Raw genomic sequence first — 26,675 nt, 5'->3', positions numbered from 1 at the left:
CTGGAAGAGCTGAATAAATAAATAAAAGTAAATACTTTTTAAGAAATGAAAACAAATCTAGGGTCAAAGCGTATAATAATCCACAATGAGCTCATTTCCAGGCTGAAAATCCACAATAGGACAGAGGATAAAAATGCCTGGTCTCACCTCCCCAGGCTGAGGCCTGGCTCTGCAGCTAAGGTCAACAAAACCAGAGACAGGACAGGTAACAGATAATCACCTGTCACCCATTTGCTTCGTGGCCAAGCCCAAGCCAAGTTCAAGCTGACATCATTAACTGAACTGAGAGAAGAAAGCTGTGAAAACAGATGCGTCCTATTCACCCACAAACCATTTAACACTGAAACAAAGCACGCAACTCAGAACTGGAGCCAGGCCAGGTCACTACTTGCCTTTAAGTTTGTGATGGTCGTTTTGCTTTTCTCCATTTGAATAATGAATTTGGCTTCCAAGTCCTTTTCCCTGCAACACAAGTAATTCAGTATTGGTTAGGTAGGACAGAAAAGGGTGCTTCTACAATTTTTGTTGTGTTTACTTTTTATGTACAGCGACCTGTTTTTATTCAGCACATGAAGCACAATCTCTAACTCCTTCTCCACATAAACATGAGGACAAAACAGGCCGTTATCAAAACCTTAAGACTGAAAATGCTGCATTACTCAAACCCTGGGAGAATGTCTACATGGGAGCCAAAAGGAGCATAAATGCAAAGACAGAGACCGTGGATGGCGCTCTGACTCTCGGTAAGAGGGGCCTGCCCACCTGGGACAGAGGACAGGCACCTACGCTCCATCCAGGATGAGGACTGAGAAGAAAGAGGAGTGCGTGCTCACAGCCAGGATGCTCCCAGAGGCAGCCAGGCCAACCCCTGCCCCCACCTTTTTCTACCTCCATCCAGAAACTGGCATTCCCAGAAAACACTGGAACAGGAAGTTAAGAGAACTCCTAAAATAAACAAGCCCACACCCACACAATGAGGAGGGTTGTCCCTGGTAATGGGGAGAGGAAGGTCTCTAGGTACTGCTGTGGATAGAGGCCAGGGGACCCTGAGTGGGAAATTCAAAGCGGAGAAAAGTATACGCAGGAAACCACTACTTGTATTTAAAGATAAAAAGGATAACCTATTTATCTTTCAAAAGGTCACCTAGGGAGAAAGAAGAGACAGAGAACGAAGCTAGATTTCTACAAAAACATCTTGATCTGTAGATCGTGTTTAAAATGATGAAAATAATTTACACAAAAATAAAACAATTTTTATTAAATAACCTAAAACCCAAAAGTAAGTTGAAGTCAATCAATCTGTGCACTGCACAGTGAGAACAGATCTCATGCTAGATTCCTTGGGCAGGAGGAATCTAGGCTAAGGGAAAAAAGAACTATTAATACAAAGACATTGTCAAGTTTTTTTTTAGGCATCATATTTTGGTGATAAAATAAGTGTATTTATCCTAGCATTTCTGTCTGCGTGTAATACATGAGGGATAATACATGAGTAATTATGTTGCTGCCCCTGATAGCCAAGTTTTTGGTTTGAAAGGAGATACAAACATCAGATTTGTTAAAAAGAAACTGTAACACCAAAATGGGAGTCACTTAAGCTAAGCCCCACCAAGACCTAATACCTAACTTAAGGCAGCTTCAGCCTCTCCCAAGAGTAAGTCTTGAACCAGTCCATCTGGAAATTCCTGGTCTAAGGTAACCTGCCTGGTAAGAACCCCTGCAGTCCCCCAGGGAAGCTGACTTTGCCTGATATAATCCACTTTTTTTAACTTCCTTGTCACAGCCTCCTTCTGCCCATAAAAGCCTTCCATTTTGTACAGCTCCTGGCAGGGCCTTTCTACTTGCCAGGTGGGGATGCTGCCAGATTCATGAATCATTGAATAAAACCAATAAGATCTTCAAATTGACTTGGTTGAATTTTTTTAAACAGATTGATGACATAAGGTAAAAACTCCTTAGTCCTAAATCTAAACGGGAAATCTAAGATGAACTTTATCTGAAACTGAAAAGAAGTACTCCCCAGCTTTGTCCTCGGAAAAGGCCTAGAGTCTTATGGCCAAAGTAGTATCTAAATACCATTTTCCACTAAGCTATGCCAGGGCTTACTAGAGACGATTCAATTCAGATACTCAGGCAGACCTCAGAGATACCGTGGGTTCCTTCCAGACCGTGGCAGTAAAGCGAGTATCACAACACAGTGAGTCACATCAACCTTGCTGTTCCCCAGAGCGTATCAAAATTATGTTTAAAATGTGCAATAGCATTTTGTCTAAAAAAAAAAGGTACATACCTTAACTTAAAATTACTTTATGACTAAAAACTTCTAACCATTATCTGAGCCTTTGACAAATGGTCATCTCTTTGCTGGTGGAGGGTCTTGCCTCAGTGTTGGTGGCTGCTGACTGAGGCGGTTTCTTCATATGTGACAACAATGAAGTGCTGCTCGCTGACGGACTCTTCCCTTCATGAACAGTTTCCCTGTAGCATGCAATGCTATTTGACGGTATTTAAACCACACACTCAAAATTGGAGCCAATCCTCTCAAACACCGCTTTATCAACCAAATTTATGTAATATTCTAAATCCATTGTTGTCACTTCAATAATCTTCACGGCATCTTCACCAGGAGTAGATTCCATCTCAAGGAACCACTTTCATTGTTCATCCGTAAGAAGCAACTCCTCATCCATCAGAGTTCTTTCATGAGGTGTAGCAATTCAGTCACATCTTCAGGCCCCACTTCTAAATCAGTTCTCTTGCTATTTCTACCACCTCTGAAGTGGTATTATTTCTTCCTCCACTGAAGTCTTGAACTCCTCAAAATCATCCATGGGGCTGGAATCAACTCTTCCAAACACCTGCTAATGCTGGTATTGTGACTTCTTCCCATGAAGCATGAATGTTCTTAATGGCATCTAGAACGTCAAATCCTTTCCAGAAGGTTTTCAATTTACTTTGCGCAGATCCATTGAAGGAATCACTATCTATAGCAACTACAGCCTTATGAAGTATATTTAAATAATAAAACTTGAAAGGGGAAGTTACTCTTTGATCCGAGGGCTGCAGAATGGATACTGTGTTAGCAGGCATGAAAACAACATTAATCTCCATGGCATGGGTGACCAGGAGCATTGGCAATGAACAGTAACATTTTGAAAGCAATCTTTTTTTTTTTTTGAGAGAAGGTCTCAACAGTGGGCTTAAAATATTTAGTAAACTATGTTGTAAAGAGATGTGCTATCATCCAGGTTTGGTTGTTCCATTTACAGGGCACAGGCAGAGCAGACTGAGCATAAATTCTAAAGGGTCTTAAAATTTGTTGGAATGGTCAATGAGCTTTGGTTTTAAAGTTACCAACTGCATTGCCCAATGGCAGTCCTAAACGACATCTTCTTCCAATCGAAAGCTGCTGTGTCTACATTGATTATCTGCTGTTTAGTGCAGCCACCTTCGTTAATGATCTTAACTAGATCTTCTGCATCAGCAGCATTTGCTGCTTCACTTTGCACTTGGATGTCATGGAGACGGCTTCTTTCCTTAAACTTCATGATCTAACTTCTGCTGCCTTCAAATTTTTCTCTCGAAGCTTCCTCACCTCTCCTTGCCTTCATAGCATGGAAGAGAGTTAAGGCCTTGCACTGGATTAAGGGAATCTTGTAGCTAGTTAGATCTTCTATCCAGACCACTCAAACTTTCTCTACAACAGCAATAAAGCTGTTTTGCTTTCTTATTCATGTGTTCACTGGAACAGCAATTTTAATTTTCTTCAAGAACTTTTCCTCTGCATTCACAGGTAGGCTAAATATTTGGCACAAGAGGCCTAGCTTTCAGCCTATCTCGACTTTTGACATGCCTTCCCCACTAAGCGTAATCACTCCGAGCTTTTGATTTAAGATGAGACATGCACCTCTTCCTTTCGCTTGAACACCTACAGGCCATAGTAGGATTATTAAGTGGCCACTTTCAAAATGACTGTGTCTCGGGGAAGAAAGAGGCCCTGACATCATGTCATTTTCCCTACCTGGGTTGTTCAATAATGACAAAAACCTGCAAGGAATGTAAAGATGGAAGCAGAACCTATAGATTAAAAAAGATTTTAGAGACTTATCCATTGACTGGATCTCAATTCATATAGAAAAACATTTTTAGAAATTATATGACATGAGGGAAAAATTAAGTCTGACTAGATATGTGATTATACTAAGGAATTATTAAGTGTAATAATGCTATCATGTTGAGTCTTACAAGGTCTTGACCTTTTAGAGAGAGACACTGAAACATTTCAAATGAAATGATGTCTGGGACTTATTTTCAGATAATCTAGTAGGGGGTGGAACTGGGAAGGGGAAGCACCCTGACCACCTCAGGGTGAACAGAGACAGAACACACACCAGCCAGAAGCCCGAAGAGTATGCTGCAGTAAACACCATTCAAGAGCTACAGTGGATCCCCATGGCCTAATTCAGCTTCTCCAGGCCAGTCTGAGGAAGTCCAGGGTTGGGCGAACACAACACTGGCTCAGAGACAAATAAATGAATCCCCCTCGCCTGTGTGGAGCTTCCACTCCACCCTCCAGGTCTTTGGGCGGCTCCACTGTGAACCCAAAAGTGAGAACTGCCTTGGGGAAACCCCATGTTCATGGAGCTGGAAAACACACACTTATCTTCACAGCATTCAACTTCCAAAGCACATTCTGCCCACGGAGAAAGCCAGGAGGATTCCCTTTGTTAATGACATCCCTCCCGTTTCCACCTGGGCCATTTCTCAGTCATTCACCAGTCTACTGTGTTTAGCTCTTGCACTTTAAAACCACTAATGTTGTCAACAAATAATCTGCCAGCAGCACAGAAACCACCCAGGGATCTGAGGACTAGTCCTTGACAGGCGCTCATATCACCAGCCAATTCTTACTCATAAAACAGGAAGAAAGAAACTTCTCTGACGGTCCACCGGTTAAGACTCCATGCTCGAACACAAGGGGCTCAGCTTTGATCCCTGGTTGGGGAACTAAGATCCCACGTGCCACCAGGCATGGCCAAAAGAAAAAAAGAACAGACCTCACACTATACACAAAAATTAGAGATGGATCATAAATCTAAATGCGAAAGATTAAAATAAAGGAAAAAATATTTAAATAAAGTAAAATGAAATTGCAGGTCACATGGCGCCCACCACTCTCATCGATGGGAAGCCAAAGGGAAAGGAGCCCCAGGCTCGAAGCCACGAGTCTTTGAGAGCCACTAAGTTTAAAGGGCTCTCCCCAGGATCATTGACTCCAAACCCATAGGAAGCCACGACAGTACATGCCCAGTTTTAAATTAACATCCACTCTATAAAGACATGAAGGAAGATACTGACTGAATGAGCATCTTTTCTACCAGCCACGTCTGAATCAAAATTGAAGATGCTCCAATAAATTAAAAAAGAAAAAAAACTGAAGACACTCAGTGGGTTTCAACAGGTTTATACAACCTTGAAACAGCAGGTGGTGGGGCAGGATGGGATGGGGTTGGGGAGGTGGCAGGCTCACTTTTCGGAGGGTTCAGAGTTTCCTCAGTTCCTCAAAGGGCTCTGTGCCCCAAAAGATGGGAACCCCAGCTCAGACCCTTCTTATTCAAGTGCAACGCAGGAGCCAGCAGCCCCCAGAGCTCATTAGCAATGAGGGATCTCGGGTCCACTGCAGACCCGCTGAACGGAACCTTCTTGGGACAGGAGCCCTGAGGGACCCCAGTGACCACTGACACTGGGACGCCAGGCTGGGGCACTGTCTGAACATGACAAAGTCATAATCGGCCTCAGTTACTCTCACAAGACAAACTCTACCATGTAATCTGCTTCCTACACTGGGAGACACGCTAACTTTGTACTTCGACCTTTAAGTCTTACTTGTAAAATCTCATGACAGAACTGGAGATAACCTCGGTCAGCTGACACTGACTTGACTCTTGGTTCTGAGTTGTACGGTGGCTTCAAACCAAGAGCAATGCATGTCTAACATCATCAGATCTCAGAAGTCATCTGAGTGTCCTGATCTCCAGGCTCCCACATCCTTAGTACCCGGCCAAGCTTCCAGCCCTGTCAATACCCAGACGGTTTCCCAAAATCACTGTAAGGCTGCTGCCAATAGCTTGAAGTCATTTTAAGTCACAGCACAAGTCATTAAGATAAATAAGGAAAGCCATCTGTTCCAGAAGGAAATTTCACAAATAACAATTTCTTAGATTGCTTCTTTCTTAAGCATAAAAACTAAAATTGTAAGAAAAAGAAGTATCTTTACTCTGAAAGTAATCTTTAAGAATAGCACTATAAATATAAAGAAGCTAGCTAGCGATTTAGCCATAGACAGTGAATCTCAATCTAGTTACGGAAAATACGGGAAAGCCAATGTAATCTCTAGAAAGTGGTTATGATGGCTAGTGTGATTAAATGCTGAAACGAACTCCTGATGCCCTCATCCCCGGTGGATTTCAGGCAGCTCTCCGGCTTCCTAGGATTTCAGAGATGACGAAAGGAAGGCGGCGGCCCCTGGCTCCTTTCTCTCCACCCTGCTGACCCTACCACCCAGGCTCCTTGTCCCCTGGAGACTGGCTTTTGCTCCAGCCTCTTCTGCACCCCCAGGGCTTCTAAGTATTGCATGTGGCTTGAGGGTCCACATGACACTCCCTTGGGCAGCCTTGCTTTCTCCCCTTCCCCCCAACCAACAGTCCCATCTGACCTACCACCAGGCTACCAACCTTGGTCACTTCTGCCACCATCCCAGGTCGCCCACCACCTCCTCCTCGAGTCTCTTTACCTCCAGCCTTTTCCTCCCCTCTTTCTGAACATAGAGAACATCACGTGGTTCCCCAGCTTTATAGCAACGTCCACAGGCCACAGGGTGAAGCCCAACTCCTGGCTATACCCAAGGCCTTCCGACCCAACTCAGCCTAACCATCCACACTACTCCCCCCACATCCCGGGCAGTGCGCAGCCTGCCCTCCATATCTTCCTGAGGCTTCACTGAGCCTCCGCCCCAGCCCCTCGTGAGCTGGTCTCACCCCAGTGTGAACCTCTAGAAGGAAGGACTGCACGTGGCAGGTGTGCACGCCTGCATCTGGCATGGTGGGTGCCCGTAGACAGTTGCCGAATGTGACAGACCAACTGATCAAGACCAAAGCACTGAATGGACACTCCCCATGAAGACCACTCTTCCCCAGGGGCGCTGCCCTCCTGAGGGCCACGCTCCCACCGGTCTCTCATCATTTCTGCTTCTAGATTTCCCACTCAGGCCCTCGAGTGAGGCTTGTCCCAGGTCTAGACTGACCCCCTACCCTGTGAACCTTCAAAAACCCCTTCATCCCACCCACACAGGCTTCAACCCTGCTGGTGTCATCTCTCCTGTCGTCTAGAGGGTCCCAGGGAAGCAAAAAGCCCACTTCCTCTGCACCCCACAAGCTGAGCCCCCTGCACAAGGGCAACGCTCATAACCACAGCTCAGTGCTCTGTCTTCCAGCCCTTCAGCTAAAATCCACGTGACGCCAGGCTCGGGTCAATTTCCTCTGACATTTATGAAACATGGGAAATGAATCTTGACATTTTTCTCATATTGAGGAAAATAAATCATCCTGAAATATTATTTGAACATTGATTTGATAATAGAGCAAAATGAACTATGTCTCTCCCTGGCCACTTTGGTGAACTGGGTTTCTCAAGTGAAAAGTCAGTTATGGTTCACTCATATAAATAAGTAATTTATTTGAAAGGTCTGGAAACTAGATCATAAGATGCTACAAATGAACCCACTGGAATAATCAGACTGAGTTACAGATCAATACTGGGGGAAGTGGGGGAGAAAGGAAAAGATGCAAAATATCCACTCAGAGAAAGAGATGAATTATATCAGCTGCTAGATATGAGAGCAGAGAAAACTTGTTAGAAAAAAAAAAAACTGTTAATTCAAGTATTTTTAAAATGTTTCAAAATTATTCAGCTATTCAGACTGATTCCCCTTGTGCAGCTGATGGTGTTTGGTCATCCCATAACGGAACAGCGAGGCTGGGTGACGCCGAGATCCCCAAACTGCGTCACTAGCCTGGAAGAGTCCAAAGAGTGGCTCGTTCAGCCTAGCTCTGAAGTGAGCTAGCATTCCCAAATTCACCTGAAGAGTTACATACTATGAACCAATACTTGAACTGCCTTCGCTTGAGGGGCAGGAGGACACTCAAGAGCAAAAATTCTAAACTCTGTTTTAAAAAGAATGCATAAATGTAACCTTTAAAACTGTGAATCACTATATTATGATAGCTCTTATATGTGGAACCTAAAAAATAAAAAGCCAGTAAAAATGAACTTATTTACAAAACAGAAATAGAATCACATATAGAAAACACATAGATGTAGAAAACAGTCTTACAGTTACTGGTAGGAAGGTGGGCGGGGGTCATCGGAAGGCTGGGAATGACGTACACACTGCTATTAACACAAAATAGACAAAAAGCCCTTATTGCAGGGGACGCCCCAGCAGGCCAGTGGCTAAGACTCCACGCTCCCAATGCAGGGGCCTGGGTTCGGTCCCTAGGCAGGAAACTGGCTCCCACAAGCTGCAACTGAGCCTGCATGCCAAAATTGAAAGATCTCACAGGCCACAGTGAAGACTGAAGATCCCGCGTGCTGCAGCTAAGACCCAGCGCAGCCTAATAAATAAATATTAAAACAAAAAAGAACCTATTGTACAGCACAGGGAACTCTCTTCAATACTCTGGTAATGACCTCTATAGAAAAAGAATCTTTTAAAAAGAGTGGATATATATGTAAGTGATCCACTTTGCTGTACAGCAGAAACACATCATTAATCAAGTATACTCCAAAAAAAATTTTTTTTTTCAATCGTGAATCACTATATTGTACAGGCTTCCCAGGTGGCTCACTGGTAAAGAATCTGCCTGCCAAGCAGGAGACACAGGATCAGTCCCTGGGTTGGAAAAATTCCCTGGAGAAAGAAATGGCAACCCACTTCAGCATTCTTGCCTGAATACTTCATTTAGTAGAGAATCCCACGAACAGAGGAGCCTGGTGGGCTACTGTCCATGGGGTTGCAAAGAATCAGATATAACCTAGAGACTAAACAGCATGTTGTACACCTGTAACTTATATACTATTGTATATCAACTATACTTCAATTTAAAAACAAAATACAAGTATAAATTAACTGATATAACTAAATACAAAATAAAAAGAATGCATGACCTCCATGGGTACTACTATGGGAAGAAGTCCAAGGAACACCGTTAAGTGGGGGAAAGAACCAAGCACGCAGATGACATCCAGTGTGCAATCACATAAGCAGATAAAAAAGCAGAGAGGATATGCACACTGATGCTTCTAGACGCACAGAACACCGCTGAACATTTGCAAAATGCTAAGTGTGAAGCTGGTGGCCTCTGGAGAGCAAGTGGGAGCAAGACCTCAGGGGATGAGAAAATGAACTGAAATATTTCACTGTGGGAATTATTTCAGCATGATTTGATATTATGTTGATTAAAGTAAATTTAGTTAATTAAAAGGCAAAAGACCCTGATGCTGGGAAAGATTGAGGGCAGGAGGAAAAGGGGATGACAGACGATGAGATGGCTGGATAGCATCACCGACTCGATGGACATGGGTTTGGGTAAACTCCAGGAGTTGGTGATGGACAGGGAGGCCTGGTGTGCTGCGGTTCATCGGGTCGCAAAGAGTCGGACATGACTGAGTGAATGAACTGAACTGAAAAGGCAAAAAGTCTCTGACTTTAGGCATCGGGTGGCTCCTCAGCACCCTGGGGTGCGTCCAGGTTCTCAAAGGGCTGGCTCACTGCCCCGGCTCTCCCATCACAGGGGACACACCCCCCACCACCACCACCCACCACCCCGATTTGCCTCTGCCGCACCCCCACCCTCCGCATGTCCACCAGGCCCCAGGCCCCGAGAGGTCAATATTCAAAACCAGGTGAGATCCCACCTTTGCAGGAAGCAGTCCTGCTCTCCAAATGCTCAATGAGCTGTTCACTCCTCCTCCCCACCCAATGGCACTTTTTCCCTGATTAGGGTGCCAGACAAAACATGGGAAGCCCAAATAAACTTCAGTCTCAGATAAACGGATGTTTTAATGTAACTGCATTCCAAACATTGCCTGAGACTTATTCAGACTTCGCGGCTCTTCCACTTAGATGCAATTATACTCACCTCCCTCCCCCAACCCAGAGAGGGAGCGACCTCAGTGCCCACTGCAGTAGCAGAGGCTCCATTAAGACGTGTCGCCTCGCCCGCCCATGTCAAAGCTTGAAATCAAACTCAGGGCAGACCACTCTCCTGCAACCCTCTCTCCCCGAGCTACTCCTCAGCCTTTCCAGCTGGTTCTGAGCATGCAAATATCTTGCTGACTTCTCTTAGCTGCTGTTCATAAAAATCATAAAGCATTGGCTCAACTTTTGCGAAAAACCCAAGGGCTTTTCTCCTCAAAGACACACAGGAGTGGGTTTTCAGGCCATCACCCTGACTGCATCTTGGAACATGCCTCGCCACACAGCGGTGAGCAGTATGTCAGCAGGGCCGTGACCCACATCCCGGCGCGGGAGCCTGCTCACCTGGGCTCCCTGGGGGCTGTCCACGGCGAGCCAAGAGCAGCATCCCAGCTTCCAATGCTGGGAGAATCTCAGGCCAAGTGAGATCCTCTGCTGGGCCGGGACCTTCACTGTGGGAGAGAGCCATCAGGCTGTGCCTCTTACAATCTCCCCGGCCGCAAGAGCTTGCGATAAACCTACACGATTAGGCAAGAACCAACTGTTCCGGGCTGGGATCCCCAAGGAGCGGACGGTCTGAGGGAGCCTGGCGGGCAGGGTGTGCCCTTGGGGTCCGGGCCTGGGAGAGGAGGACAGGGGATCAGGACGGGCAGAAAGGGCAGTAAGCTGCGACCAGACCCAGCGGTGGTCCAGGCTGACCCATGGGCTGTTCTGGAGGTACAGCCAGGTACCAGGACCACCGGCTGCCTGGGAAAGGGGTCTAACATCGAGCATCCGAGGGGCTGACCCAGAAGGCCACACAGACAGCACCCAAGCGGCCAGGGAGCCCATGCTTCACAAAGGAAACTCTGTGCATGAAGGCACAGGGTCCACCACCCCGAGTGCTCTTAAACTGATGCTGTGGAGGGTGCCGTTGAGCGGCAGCTTCAACCACCCCAAACCCCCAGCGGAGAGTGAGGAGCCAGGGCTGCAGGCCTTAAGACAGGCCTTAAACCTGCTTAAACCTGCTTTCAGGCTGAGCACGCAGAATTGATGCCTTCAAACTGTGGATGTTGGAGAAGACTTGAGAGTCCCTTGGACTGCAAGGAGATCCAACCAGTCCATCCTAAAGGAAATAATTCCTGAATATTCATTGGAAGGACTGATGCTGATGCTGAAACTCCCATACTTCGGCCACCTGATTGGAAGAACTGACTCACTGGAAAAGACCCTGATGCTGGGAAAGATTGAAGGCGGGGAGGAGAAGGGGACGACAGATGAGATGGTTGGATGGCATCACCGACTCAATGGACATGAGTTTGAGTAAACTCCAGGAGATGGTAAAGGACAGGGAAGCCTGGAGTGTTACAGTCCATGGGGCTGCAAAGTTGGACACGACTGAGCAACTGAACCACCACCTGCTTTCAGCTTTCCATTGAAGGAAGGCCAGCATAACCACCAGAAGTGTCTCCATACCCAACAGGCTTCCCTGAGACGTGCAGAATCATCAGAGAAGGTTTAGCTGGAGATCTAAATGACAGATCCTTATCCAGGATGCTGGATGGAGAGATCCAGATATTCCTTCAGTCCACAGATACTCATGAGACCTTCAAATGACAAACAGCACTCTCAGCACAGGGACAAAGTGGTAAACAACACAGAGTACTGTCTGAAGTCTTCATTTTAGGGAGGGGGTTAGAAAAAAATAAATACCATTGTAGATACTGGTAAGTGCTAGAAATAAATGAAAGGGTGTCCTAGGCTGGGACTAGGGGCAGAGACAGGGAGAGGCAAGTAGTCAGACAGGACCTCTCCAAGGGGCGGCGTGGGAGCAAGGGCTGAATTGCAGCGAGGTAGACAGCTGGGAGGGCAGCCCATGAAAAAGGAACAGCAGGTGCAGAGACCCTGGGGCAAGACCCAGCCAGAAGTCTGGGGAAGAGAGGGAAGGTTGGTGGGACTACAAGAGGGGAGGCGGGGAGCAAGACAGGCCAAAACAGGGGCAGGGGCCAGATGACACCAGGAACCGACGTGGGACAGGAAGTTTCAGACACAGGGAGACAAGGGAGGGCAAAACGCTGCTACATTTTTAAATGACCCCTCAAGCTGCTGCTTAGACTCCGGAGCAGGAAGAGAGCACAAGGAGACCAGTGAGGAGACTGATACAAGCCACACAGAGACACTGGACCGGGGCAAGAGCAAAGATGTGTTCAAAAGGCAACACGGTCAAACCCGGGTTCCTAAGCCCCGCCGAGCAATGGAATCATCTCAAGAGCCCAGCCCCGGCTTCCCAGGTGAGAACATCCAGGATGGAGACCAGGTGTGGGTATTTAACCTCCTGGGAGACACTAATGGCCAAGCGTGATGCCCTCCTCAACCCAGAAACACTGGAATCCTAAAGTGTGGGGAAGCCTCACTGCCTTCCAGCTCCTTCTCAGGCGCCCTCTGCTCAGTGATGCCCTCCCTTCCTCTAAATCCCCAATTCCAGGACAAAAACCCAGGGCAGGGTTGTGCCTTCTGCGGTATCACTGCTGCTTCTGGCCGGGGCTTCTCTTTGAAGTCTAGAACATCACAGAACTGAGGAACACTGTTACGTGGGGAAAAAGACCAGGTAGCAAAAAAGCGTGCAAACTTTGATGCAGTTTGCAGCAAAAAAGCAAGCAGGGAAGAGAAAATAGCATGTGCATACACCAAGTAACTATATTCTCAATTTCCCTAAAGAAGGTTATAGCTAGTAGCATTCTAAAAGCACAGGAGCAAGGTTAGTTCACTGCATATAATGGATGCCTTACTCTGGGAGTTACGCTTAATTGTGCCATGGAACCCTGATTCCAGCTGAGAAAAGCTGGTTGAAAGCTCAAGAATTTCATACGAGACAAAAACTCAAGCCTCAAATCTTGAAGGACCAAATCGTGCTCAAGACTGCAGACGACAATGACACTTTCTCAGGGAATTCTGGAGGCGATGCAGGGGGAGCACCTGAGATCAAGATCCTGATGGCTGGAGAGCCGAGGGGAGGCTCATCACCACATGGAGGCGAGAAGAGGGGGTTGGCTCAGGAGAGAGGAGCCCCAGCCCAGCCCTGGTCTCACCCACAAAGAACCCAAGACCCCAGAGGTGAAGTGACCGGGTCGAAGTTGCTCCTGCTGAGTCAGCCTTGGGAAAGGTTAGAGAAATTCAGCCACAGAGGACCGTCGAGGACATGCCAGGACCCCAACTTGATTTCAGTGACATTCTCCTCAAGGTGGGAGCTCTGCAAGCTCGGCACCCATGGGATCCCAGTGGGCAGGTCAGCACGTTTAAGGGGTCCACAGGAAGATTAGTCTAAACAGGTGCAAGTCACCAGCTGCATCAGGTGCTGGATGGAGGGGCACAAGAAGCCCATCCAGCCTCGGCTGCCACCCACGCCAGTCACCCGAGCTCCCTGCCGTTCTAAGCTGGCCCTTTTTCCAAGACACATATGGACCCTCACACCAGTCCCGCTGCCTGGACGGTGCTTTCCTCCTCCATTTCACTTACCCTTCAAGATGCTTAACGAGCCTCCTCCTCCAGCAGGTCTTCCTAAACAGCCCTAGCCAACGTCTTCTGTGTGAAGTCCTACCATCACTCACCACATCTGGGCGGTGACAGCCCACAACACACCACGGAAGCTGCCGTTTTCTACCCACTTACGGCTGGGCCACTACACTTCATCTTCCCCACCAGTCTAGATGCTTCCCAAAGGCAGAGGTTATGCCCTGCTTCTGATAGCTACCCCGACACAAACTGCAGTGTCCTTATATACAGTGAGCACTTGGATGAATGGATGAACGAAAGAATGAGTAAGCAAATGAAATCAACGAAACAGCTGAAAGCAAGATGCTTTTCTTAAATTCAAGCACTAAAGTGAAGGAAATGCTTCCAAGTTTATGACATGTTTTCGATTTTTAAACGCAGGTAAGTACACCCCCATAAACACCAGCTCACCTGGCAGATGTCAACTCCAAAACAGACACGAAGCTCACCCTTCCTGCAGACCCACAGCTGTGACTATGACTCCAAGAGTGAGCCACAGGGACCTTCCCTCTCTTTTGAGTCACAGGAAAGAGGAAAAGCCAGGATGTGCACATGGCCAAACTTCTCCAGTGTGCCTCTCCAAACACACAACTGACCTATTCATTTTTTATTTTAAAGTGAAAGTTTAAAGGGGGTAGCATAATATAATAACGAGAACATAAGAAGATCTATTAATACTTCTTTTGTTCTTCTGTGTTCAGACATTAAGTTGACTCATGCACAAAGAGATCAGCTTAGTGCTACAGCCCCGCGAAATACCAAGTTCTGTCTGCTCTGCACCCACACCGCCACTACAAAACTCCTTCCAGATTTACCTCCATTTTAGAAAAATGTTCTCAGTGGCAGCCTTTGAGGGAAAAAAAAAAAAAAAATACAATAGCTGGCACGTAAAGAGAAGATTGATTCCTTTTATAACACTGCTAGCTAAGTATACCTGACAGAAGGGTGTGCTACGAAATACTAAACTGCAGGGCTGTTTCTTCAGGACTTCACTCGGCGTCGAGGTGGAATGAGATGCAGTCGTGGTCTCTCGCAGCGTTTCCACCAGGCCCAGCCTCAGGTGTTGCCCAGCAGAGCGGGTTAATCATCATCAGGAGAGCACCACGCTTCGGTGAGCTGGGTGCAAATTCTGACTCTGAGTAGCTGCGAGATGCTGGCACTTTATTTAACTTTGCTGAGTCTTTGCTGCCTCGCCTATAAAAGTACTGAGCTTCCCTTATGTATAATTTTTTGCTGAGAGATATGACAGAGGAAAGCAGACCACACAAGGCCCCACACCAGCAGAAAACCAAAGTGCCCTTTTATTTCCACCACAAATCCGAGACCCAAACATTTATTCAACAAATATTCACGGTGCCTCTCCTGCCCTCTGGGGACTGACATTCATTTTAACAAAACCTTTCCAATCTTTTCCCAAAGTAAGTAGAAATGGAGGGAATCCAAAAAACAAATTTTGCCAAATTTTCTAGCCAGATCTCACAAAATGAGCAACGACCATAGAGCTGATCTTCATAAATTTTGTTTATATAATGCTTATCATTTGAAGCATGTAATGCTTATCATTTGATGAACAACACAATCCAGAGGCCATAGTTTGTAAAAAAAAAAAAAAAGATAAGAATGTGAGAAACAGGGACTTCCCTGTGGTCCAGTGGCTAAGAATCCAAGATCCCAATGCAGGGGGTCTGGGTTCAATCCAGGGTCAGGGCACTAGACCCCAAAGCTGCAACTAAGAGTCCGCCCGCTGCCACGAAGATTCAAGACGCCACGTGCTGCAACTATGACCCGGTGCAGCCAAATAAAAAAAATTTTTTTAACTATTTAAAATTAAAAAAAGAACATCAGAAACACCAAAATTCACTTAAATATCTATGATTAGGTCTGGTTATTCCTGACTGAGCACGCGGACCGCGCCATCTGAAGACACACCATCCTTCCCGCATCGTGCCCATCCCTGGGGCAAGCGTGCAATGCACACTCTTACACACAATTAATGGGAGCAACAGTCACCAGAGGCAGGAGGAGGTCAGCGGACAAACACACTGGTCTCCCCTGCACAGGGCTCTCCAGGGATGCAGACATACGATCGTAGCTCTTGCCTGCGATCACCCACGAGGACGAGAGCAAACAGGCTGTGGAAGACAAGCCAGCATACAGCTGGGTAGGCGTCCAGACCAAGGAGAGCCCAGGCTGTGGTCAGCAGGCGAAACAAAGTCAGCCCAGAAAGGAAGCACAATCGTGACCAAAAGTGACACGTAGGAGGTAGGGCACCAGAGGGTTTCACCTGGAAACACGAGGCCGTCAACAGGAGGAGAGCATGGAGACCTCCCTCGAGGCATCCGGTCCCCAGAGCAAAGTGCCGTCAATCCCCTCCCAGCAGGGCTCCTGCCTCGGGAGCCCCCCGGCACCCCACCTGCACCCCACACTCATTAAATCCAACTCTCTGGGGTGGGAAGTCTCAGTCCAGGTGGAGGCCAGTGTCTCAAGCTCCTGGCTCCTCCAGTCCCCCCACTCAGTGTCCCAGGGGCAAGGCAGGGCTCACCCATACTCAGGCCACCACCAAAGCCCTAAAAGGAAAACAAATCATGACCCAGACCTGGGAGAAACCAGGTGAGAGAGACGGAAAAAGAGCAAGCCCCAAAATCCCTGAGGCTAAGGAGAGAACCCCGCCCCACCCCACGCAGGTAGGCGGCCTGCTCAGAGCTACAGCTGAGGTTCGGATCCAAACAGCCGGGCTGAGGTTCCATACCTGTGACCGACCAACGCTTTGGGGACCACTAGGCCTACCCATCCCCAAGCCTGCCTCCGAGGGGGCGCCACTTTCAGAGGGCAGACCCCAGGCCCTAGGCAGAGGACCAAGCCTCGCAGGCACCCGGAGCCCACAGATGCTCCCTACAGACCCGTGTCTCCCAGCAGCTCCCGCCCCCATGTGCCCTCTCTCCTGATCTTCGCGGCCACCAGGAAGCACCTGCATCTCTAAGCGCTCGGTGAGATTCAGGGATGCGTGTGGCTCGACCATGGGACTGGCAAACGTGGACGACGCTGACATGCAGGCGAGTAGGAAGGGAAAGGTGCAAAGTGTATGAGTTCTAAATAAAATAAAGAAAGGACGAAGAATTTTAAACCTCCATTCTACACCAAAGGTTTTACAGGGACACCCGGGATAAGGACTGATATATGCTGCGTTCTAAAACACCTACGCGGGGAGGTATAAATGAGGAGTTTGGGATTAACAGACACACTACTACACATAAAACAGATAAACAAGGACCTACTGTGTGGTACAGGGAACTATATTCGATATCTTGTAATAGCCTATAATGGAAAAGAACTTGAAAATAACTGAATCGCTGTGCTGTACACCTGAAATTAACACAACACTGTAAATCAACTATACTTCATTAAAATTATAAAAAATTATAAAAATAAATAGACAAAATGCCTTTAATTTGGGGTGTGTGTTTTTTTTTAAATCCATGGCATTGATGTGGGAGGCAATCCTGGCAAACGCCAGTAGGAGGGAAGGGAAGTGAGACGGTAAAAGGACAGAAGTGTATTAGAGGTGTATTATCAAGCCAGTTACACTGTGCACGATGGAGCTTAGTTTCACCTGGGGACTCTGGAAATGGTATGACATACAGACTTCAAAGTTACCCCAAAGTTACCCCAAAAGTTACCCCAAAGTGCCCAAGAGGGGAATTTATACTCGTGGATCACTGGTTGAGGGCTGGTTCTGGGGTGTTAAATTACCCAGTGATTCCAGCCTGTTTCACTTTGGTGCCCAAGACAGTCGTCAGGCAGGAAATGCAGGTGTTGGCAGCTGGCGTGTCATCACATGTTAAAAATCAGAAGGTTTTACATACAAACATACAAACCTGGGTTTCAGACTTCTCTGGAAGCAGAGGACCCTCTTGCATCCGCATCGACAGCAGGACGGGCTCCTCGCAGGGTCCTGCCAGCCAGCCCCTCACCTGGCTCCCCAGACCTGGGCACTGAGCCCCCCACCCAGAAACCCACAGACTTCACAGACAGGGCTGTGCCTCTAACAGTAAAACCCTTGAGATGACCAACTGCCAGCAGATTTAAATGAGCTGACCATGCCTTTTCAAACTTCCTGTACCTTCTGCTGGATTTCATGACCTCCTCCCACCCACAGTGCTGGGACAGAGCGACAGAGTCCTGGAAAAGCTGGCAGAGGCCCCGAAACTCATCAAGCTGACTTTTAACAATACATAATTTCACTCAGCCAGAAGCAAATAAGGTTTGATTCGTTCAGGAATTAAGGGTTTATTGAAGAAACCACCAGGAGGTGGCTTTCTCTCATTTCCTTTTGTCTTGTCAGAGTGGGCTGCCCCCTCCCTGATTATTCTTCCGGACTCCTGGGTAGTATCTTCACCCCAAGTGTCCTCAAGGCACCTCGAGAAGAAGAAACTGCCCTTGCCCGAGCTGTAGCACTGGTGCAGCATTCACAGGCTCCTATTCAAGAGCTCACCCCAGATTCCTCGAAACCAAATACCCTGCCACGATTTACACACAGAAACCAGAGCACTCACCTCGTCGTCAAGCCTGAAGGGCCTGAGGTGAGAAAGTCCTCTGATAGCCCCATGCTTTCTGCAGTAAAACGGAGACAGAGCAGAACAGGCCTGGCCTCATTTCTGGGCTCTGCTGAGCGGAGAGTCCTGGCACAATAAAGCGGCCCCTCCTACGGCCACACAGGGGGAAGGAGGTCTCAGGTTGCACCTGGCCAGCCTACACCTCTAGTCTGGACGTCATCTCAAAGGCAGAGATGAGAAGCAGGGGAGACGGCCCTCCTTGCAAGGATTCTCACTGACAATACGGTGACATCGGGTGAGCAGGGCCCCTTCTGCTGCACTCGAGTCCTCAGCTCGCAAGTGTCGCCCTCCTGTTCTCTGATGATTAATCAAGCTTTTCCATGTGGCCTCCACTCTGCTGCACCATCCACGCTGCTTCTCAGCCCCTCACCTTTCGTGGCTCTTGTTGGCCTTTTTAAAGCTTGGCAAATCCCGCTCAGCATCTGAAATAGGAGGCTCTCCAACAGGAGTGCTGAGACCTGGCCCCAGGCTTCCCTGAGTCACACGGGAAAGACACTTGAGAGCAGCTGTGTCTGCCTCTGAGGTTAAACAGGTGGATAAAATCACATCACACTGAAGCCACACAGAGAAAGCAAACTGCTGGTCTCTTCCTAGCAAATGCGACCTTAACAGAGCCCTGAGGAACCGCTTTCAGCTGCTCCCGTGAAGCCTCTGGGCGCTGCTCCCTCTACCCGCTACACTCACCGGTGCCCGCTACAGGCCTGCTTGAGCCGCCTCTCCCTCCAAGGGCCTTTCCCAGCACCCCAGGTCTCAGCGAGGCCCTGAGCCCCATCACAGGCTTCCACAGCACCACGGGGCTATCCCACGGCCGCAGGGCCTGCACGGGGCTGGAGCCCCCATCGGACTCCCAACATGCAGCCCAGCGGCTTCTCACAGTCTGGGGCGGGGGGCAGGGAACTGGGAGAGGTCCAGACCCTTTTCATAAAGATGCCGGGACACCACGTGCCTTTTCACTCTCACTCATGACTGCTTAGTGAAGTTTTCCAGAGGCTGCAAGATGTGCCATGACAATGTGCTCAAATATTCTTCTAAAAATGTCTGCTCTGGGGTTTCCCTGGTAGGCCAGGGGTTCAGACTCCACACTTCCAGTGCAGAGGACTCGGGTTCGATCCCTGGGCAGGGAACTAAGATCCCACATGCCACTCACCACAGTCAAAAAATTTTAAAAACAATAAACACTTTTTTTAAATATAGAAAAATAAAAGTAATATGTTTTTTACCTCCAATGTGGTAAAGATACTGATATAACCCACAAAACAAAAGCTCTCTGGGTTCATCAATAATTTTTAAACAATCTCCAAAACCTTTTGGGAACTGCTGGTCTAATACAAGACCTGGCATACAGCCAGCAGAGTTTGATCAATCTATTAATCAATCAATGACAGGGAAATGAAACCTCTTTCTAGAAATACACTGACATCTAGTTTGTAGTCTGGTAAAGACAAAAGATGGAGAAAAGAGGTGCCCAAGCGTCAGGATTTTTTGCTTTTTTTTTTTAAGTTGGCTCTTTGTTAAGAAACGAAAGAACCAGATTCCCCAGCTAGTTGGCGAGACAGGCAGGTGGATGGGTGGGAGAGGAGATGAATGAGTAGGTAGATGGGAGTGAGTGGTAATGAGGACGGAGGGTGGGTGGACAGATAAGTGGATGGATGGATGGGTGGGTGGGTGGATGGGTGGGTGAATGGATGGATGGGTGGGTGGAGTGATGGGTGGGTGGATGGGTGGAGTGATGGGTGGGTGGATGGGTGGAGTGATGGGTGGGTGGATGGGTGGAGTGATGGGTGGGTGGATGGGTGGGGTGGATGAATGGATGGGTGGGTGGATGAGTGGGTGAATGGATGGATAGATGGGTGGGTGGGTGGTGAATGGATGGATGGATGGGAGGGTGGGTTGGGGTGGGTGAATGGATGGATGGGTGGGGTGGATGGGTGGGTGGATAGATGAGTGGATGGGCAGGTGGGTGGGTGGATAGATGAGTGGATGGGCAGGTGGGTGGATGGATGGATGAGTGGATGGGCGGGTGGGTGGACAGGTGGAGGGGTGGGGTGGACGGGTGGGTGGACAGGCGGGTGGGGTGGATGGGTAGGTGGGGGGGTGGCATGGGTGGGTGGATGGGTGGTGATGGGTAGATGGGTGGACGGATGGGCGGGTGGGGTGGTGGCCGCATGTGGCTGGGAAAGTAGGGCTGCTCCAATTCCAAGGCACTAGTTCCCACCCCTCTGCATTCAGTCACACCTGATGCCCACCCAGGGCTGCCTGTCAGTCTCACTCCTTGGCTTTCACACACGTTAGAAAAGTGTTACATCCATTTGTGAAACAGTTCCCATTACCTACAGAATCAGCTTTAAGTTATACCATTTCAGGATAACAAAAAGGAAGAAACGATAACGAAGTCCAGACGGCATGACCCCGGAATCTGGGCCTCCCAGCCCTGTGCCCGCGCTCAGAGCCATCTGAAGTTTCGGTCACGTGACAACACTGCAGCTCCCCAGTCACACTCCCTAGCCTGGGGCCGATGGACCCTTTCTGCTTCAAATGCCATCGCCTACCTTGTCTGCGCAGCCAACTCGTGCACAGAGTCCGGCCCTCAGTGGTGGAGTGTTCCGGGCTGTCCCTCCCAGCCCTGAAAAGGTGCTCCACTCAATACCTGTGCAGCCCCTCACCACCATGCCCTGAGTACCCACCATCACCCACAGAACTGGGGACATTCTTTGTGTCTACGGCTCCCACTAGGTCATGAGCTACTGGAGGGCAGGGATCGTGAGCCTGTTCATCTCTGACAAAAGAAAAAGCCCAATAAAAACTCAATGGCTGGACAGATGCCAAGGTCACCAGAAAAATACCTGCTCTTCACCACATGAAGCCTATACAAACCACAGAGCTCCATTTCTGTTATAACATCTACCTGTAGACTTGAGCTCACATTGATTCTCCTTTATCACAACATATACTGCATTTTATTATCTACACAGAGACCCTAACACTAGGTGACAAGCGGACAAAGTCCACTCATTACTGAGTTATATAAGATTCTGCTCCATCATCACACTACTCATGTGAAATCCCAAAAGGCACAACACAAAATTATAAGTTACCACTGATTTGCCCACTCTGTGCAAGCACTTTACCGCCATGAATTCCTTACGCTGTGAAAATAACCTTCCAAGCAGGTATCACTGTCCTCACTGTACAGATGAAGGAAGAAGAGATCAGAAGACTAAAGTATCCTTTAGAAAACCATGCAGGTAGTTACTGGCAATAGCAGGAGGCAACTCTGGGACCATCTGACTCACCTACCTTTCAACACCCATGCCTCTCTTGCACCTTCACTGAGCACCGTGTGAAAGTCTGGAATTATGAGGCAGTGAAATTTCTGTCCTGCTAATTTAATCCAGCCACAGTACTGAGATGTCCCTCCAAGGAAAAGATCCCACACAAAAAAAGCAGTTTCTCTTATGTGAGAGCACTTAATGTCTGCTGAGTGAAGGCAGAAATGAATAAGAAATGGAAAATCAATAACTACAAACATGGGCCAAAGCCTGAAAAAGACGGTAGAGAAAATAAATCAGATTTATCCAAGACCGATTATCAATAGCTGTCTCTCAAAAGTCAAGAGTAAACTAAAATGAAGAGGGAGAAAGATGGTAAAAGCAGAAACAACCACAAAATCCTCTGACTCTTTATAATCAAGAGAGAGAGGAATTCCAGCCAAGATCAAATTAGAGACAATCAAATCCATTCCAGAGCACTTAGGTTCCAGGAAAGAAAGAATAAATTCCTTCCACTGGTCCTTTAATTCATTTATTAGTCATCAGAAAGAACAGAAAATCTGAGAGCTTTCAGTAGGATGTACAGGTTAAGTTAACACTAGAAATAAGGCTCTCTTGGGGAAAAGCCCCATCGAGGATTAAAGGTCCCCAACTGTCCTTCTCATTGACACGTAGAACAACTAATCCAACCAAGGGGTCAGCAGCTCAAATAATCAAGGATGTCAGGAGGCAAAATTCCTCAGTCCTTTGAGGAGACAGAGGTACTGGGGGCCTGGGAGGAGGGTACCTATTCTCACCTTTAATATAGTGTATCAGTATAGCCAAAGTTGGCCCTAAGAACAAGAGAAGCTAAAAAAGGAGATATTTTACAAGACAACTAAATGACTTGTGTGATCTTAGACCAGAGAAAAAGATACTATAGGGGCAACTTGGGAAATCTGGATGAATCAGACCACTGAATAATACTGTATCAAGCTCCTTGCCTGGTTTTTAATTATACTACAGTTGTACAAGGTGAAAAATACATGGGAACGCTGTGCTATTTTTGTAACTTTTATACCTATTTCAAAATGAAAAATTTTTTAATATTTTTCAAAACAGAAGAAAAACATCTCAGCTGGATCACCATATATGAGCACCAGCCCAGGACTACAGACTTTTTTCTCATAGTTGCCCTTCTAGCTGACCAAGCAGAGATAACTCCTATAAAAACACTAACCTTACAAAAAGGAAGCGAACAGGCCAAAACCTAATATTTTAAAAGCTATATCTCTACAACATGCTTCATTTCTGAGCTAGTCTCCATCAACCTGAATGGTTTTTCTGGAAAGCTCCCTCGGAAAGTTTAAGTCCCACTCAGAGGGAACTCACAAAGTAATTTAGCTGTGCCCCAGGCTGAGTCACCTTGATGACTTAGACTCTGTTTAATAAACCCTGAAAATAAGGATCTGGAGGTTCATCCAGGCAAGAGACCCCAAGACCATGAGGCACAAGGACTTGAGAAAGAAAGCTCCTGACAGTGGACATCCCACGGTCGGCTCAGGCTCCTAGATTCTTTGGCTGAAAATTCTCATTCTAAGCTTTATTTATCCTCTTGGGGTCAAAAGCCCAACCCCCACCTCCAGCTTCCCAGAGGAAAGAGGACTCACTTTCTAGTAACATCCTAATTTCAAAGTTCTCTCACATAGAAAAATCAGATTTTACCAAGTTCTGCTCTGAATAATGGATTCACTACACGAAGGTTTTCAAACTGCCAATTATAAAATCAGTTTAGTGGATAATAACCATCTTTTTTAAAAAAATGAAACGGTACAGAGTACAAAACCTGAGCATGGACTGAGCTGATAAACGATTTACTGCAGACGTTTAAGTGCATCAGTTCAGTTCAGTCGCTCAGTCGTGTCCGACTCTTTGCCACCCCATGAATCGCAGCATGCCAGGCCTCCCTGTCCATCACCAACTCCCAGAGTTGACCCAAACTCATGTTCATCGAGTCAGTGATGCCATCCAGCCAGCTCATCCTCTGTTGTCCCCTTCTCCTCCTGCCCCCAATCCCTCCCAGCATCAGAGTCTTTTCCAATGAGTCAACTCTTCGCATGAGGTGGCCAAAGTACTGGAGTTTCAGCTTTAGCATCATTCCTTCCAAAGAAATCCCAGGGCTGATCTCCTTCAGAATGGACTAGTTGGATCTCCTTGCAGTCCAAGGGACTCTCAAGAGTCTTCTCCAACACCACAGTTCAAAAGCATCAATTCTTCGGCGCTCAGCCTTCTTCAGAGTCCAACTCTCACATCCATACATGACCACTGGTAAAACCATAGCCTTGACTAGATGTACCTTTGTTGGCAAAATAATGTCTCTGCTTTTGAATATGCTATCTAGGTTGGTCATAACTTTCCTTCCAAGGCGTAAGCGTCTTTTAATTTCATGGCTGCAGTCATCATCTGCAGTGATTCTGGAGCCCCAAAAAATAAAAGTCTGACACTGTTTCCACTGTTTCCCCATCTATTTCCCATGAAGTGATGGGACCGGATGCCATGATCTTCGTTTTCTGAATGTTGAGCTTTAAGCCAACTTTTTCACTCTCCACTTTCACTTTCACCAAGAGACTTTTTAGTTCCTCACCACTTTCTGCCACAAGGGTGGTGTCATCTGCATATCTGAGGTTATTGATATTTCTCCCAGCAATCTTGATTCCAGCTTGTGTTTCTTCCAGTCCAGCGTTTAAGTGCATAGTCCTGCACAATTGTCATCAGCCTTCCAAAGCACAAATGTCCTTCATTGGAAACATGATTAACCCTTTTTCACTAACTCAGAGGTAGAAAAATGTTTTAAGTGAACTTATACTCACAAGAACTTTTATCAGAAAATCTGAAATGTTCCCACAGGCAAAAATAAATAAATAAATACTGTTGAAACAGAAGGCAAAAACTTTTCCTGCAAAGTATTTCCTTCAGATATGCATTAATTACAAAAAGGAAAAAAATATAACAATACGGTGGACACCACCTTGACCAAGGGACCAAGGTCAATATCACCAGTAAAGAGACACACTGGCATTATGAACCCCCATGATAGGAGACATAGGGCACTCACGTGGCATTCTACAAATTCTCCACACGCCAGAACCGAATACCTTCACTTTAGTCATGACAAAATGTCAGAGAAATTCAAACTGAGGGACATTAAGAACAAAGCTAGAGCTCCGGGGTCCAAGTTCTGGGAAGGTTAGGGACCCGCGATATTCCGTGGCCGCGGAGATGTTCGAAGAGACCCGGAGGGGGCGCTAGGGGTCACGCGGCCATGCCAGGGGCGTGCCTGCGGGCGGTGCCTCGCTCCCCCGCCCCGTGAGCCTCTCTGATGCGTTTCTTTTCCAGAGTCCTGCGTCTCTTCCCAGCGCGGCCGAAGCCTTCAGACCTCTCCGGACAATGGCGGCAGTCGAAGTACTGAAGATTGGTAAAAAACTCTATGAGGGTAAAACAAAAGGAGTCTACGAATTGTTGGATAGTCCAGGAAAAGTCCTCCTGCAATCCAAGGACCAGATAACAGCAGGAAATGCAGCCAGAAAGAATCACCTTGAAGGAAAAGCTGCAATCTCAAATAAAATTACCAGCTGTATTTTTCAGTTGTTACAGGAAGCAGGTATCAAAACTGCTTTCACCAAAAAATGTGGGGAGACAGCTTTCATTGCACCTAAGTGTGAAGTGATTCCAATTGAATGGGTTTGTAGAAGAATAGCAACTGGTTCTTTTCTCAAAAGAAATCCTGGTGTTAAGGAAGGATATAAGTTCTACCCACCTAAAGTGGAGGTGTTTTTTAAGGATGATGCCAATAATGATCCACAGTGGTCTGAGGAACAGCTAATTGCTGCAAATTTTTGCTTTGCTGGACTTGTTATAGGACAAACTGAAGTGGATATCATGAGTCATGCTACGCAGGCTATTTTTGAAATACTGGAGAAATCCTGGTTGCCCCAGAACTGTACACTAGTTGATATGAAGATTGAATTTGGTGTTGATGTAATCACCAGAGAAATTGTTCTTGCTGATGTTATTGATAATGATTCCTGGAGACTCTGGCCATCAGGAGACCGAAGCCAGCAAAAAGACAAACAGTCGTATCGTGATCTCAAGGAAGTAACTCCTGAAGAGCTACAGATGGTAAAGAAAAATTTTGAGTAGGTTGCAGAAAGAGTAGAGTTGCTTCTGAAACCAGAAAGTCAGTGCAGGGTTATAGTATTGATGGGCTCAACCTCTGATCTTAATCACTGTGAAAAAATTAAGAAGGCTTGTGGAAATTTTGGCATTCCATGCGAACTCAGGGTCACCTCTGCCCATAAAGGACCAGATGAAACTCTGAGGATTAAAGCTGAGTATGAAGGAGATGGAATTCCTACTGTATTTGTGGCAGTGGCAGGCAGAAGCAATGGTTTAGGGCTGGTGTTGTATGGTAACACTGCATATCCAGTTATCACCTGTCCTCCTCTCACTCCAGACTGGGGAGCTCAGGATGTGTGGTCTTCTCTTCAATTACCCGTGGTCTTGGCTGTTCAACCATCCTTTCTCCAGAAGGATCAGCTCAGTTTGCTGCTCAGATATTTGGATTAAATAACCATTTGATCTGGGCCCGACTGCAGGCAAGTGTATTACACACATGGATTTCCTTGAAGCAGGCTGACAAGAAAATTAGAGAGGCCAGTTTATAAGAAAGAACATCACTGCATTTTTTTAAGGAGGAAAACTATAATATTCTGGTTTAGCTGCCCCCCCCCCAAAAAATCAAGATGGAAAGATTTTAAATCATTGAGAGAAAAATAAAATTTGTAAGTGAATAAATGCTTTTCTCAATTCAAAAAAAAAAAAAAAAAAAAGGACAAAGCTAGTGGAGGTGATGGAATTCCAGCTGAACTATTTCAAATCCTAAAAGATGATGCTGTTTAAGTGCTGCACTCAATATGCTAGTAAATTTGGAAAACTCAGCAGCGGCCACAGGACTAGAAAAGGTCAGTT

General features: G+C 47.0%; 1 protein-coding gene and 1 pseudogene across 5 annotated transcripts in view; one reads left to right on the top strand and one right to left on the bottom strand.

Moving 5' to 3' along the window:
- The window catches only part of KIF16B (kinesin family member 16B), a 306,272-nt gene that overhangs the window by 267,435 nt on the left and 12,162 nt on the right, over positions 1 to 26,675 (bottom strand). For all 5 annotated transcript variants that reach the window (XM_070381955.1, XM_070381956.1, XM_070381958.1 and 2 more), the window contains exon 2: positions 393 to 462. In XM_070381955.1, the coding sequence (XP_070238056.1) occupies positions 393 to 462 (70 nt within the window). The remainder of the gene's footprint in view (positions 1 to 392; positions 463 to 26,675) is intronic.
- LOC102266888 (bifunctional phosphoribosylaminoimidazole carboxylase/phosphoribosylaminoimidazole succinocarboxamide synthetase pseudogene) lies at positions 25,045 to 26,409 on the top strand (annotated as a pseudogene).

This window comes from Bos mutus, chromosome 13 (genome assembly GCF_027580195.1).
Source record: "Bos mutus isolate GX-2022 chromosome 13, NWIPB_WYAK_1.1, whole genome shotgun sequence".
NCBI lineage: Eukaryota > Metazoa > Chordata > Mammalia > Artiodactyla > Bovidae > Bos > Bos mutus.
The sequence above is the reverse complement of the archived record's forward strand: the minus strand, read 5'-3'. Positions and strand labels throughout refer to the sequence as shown.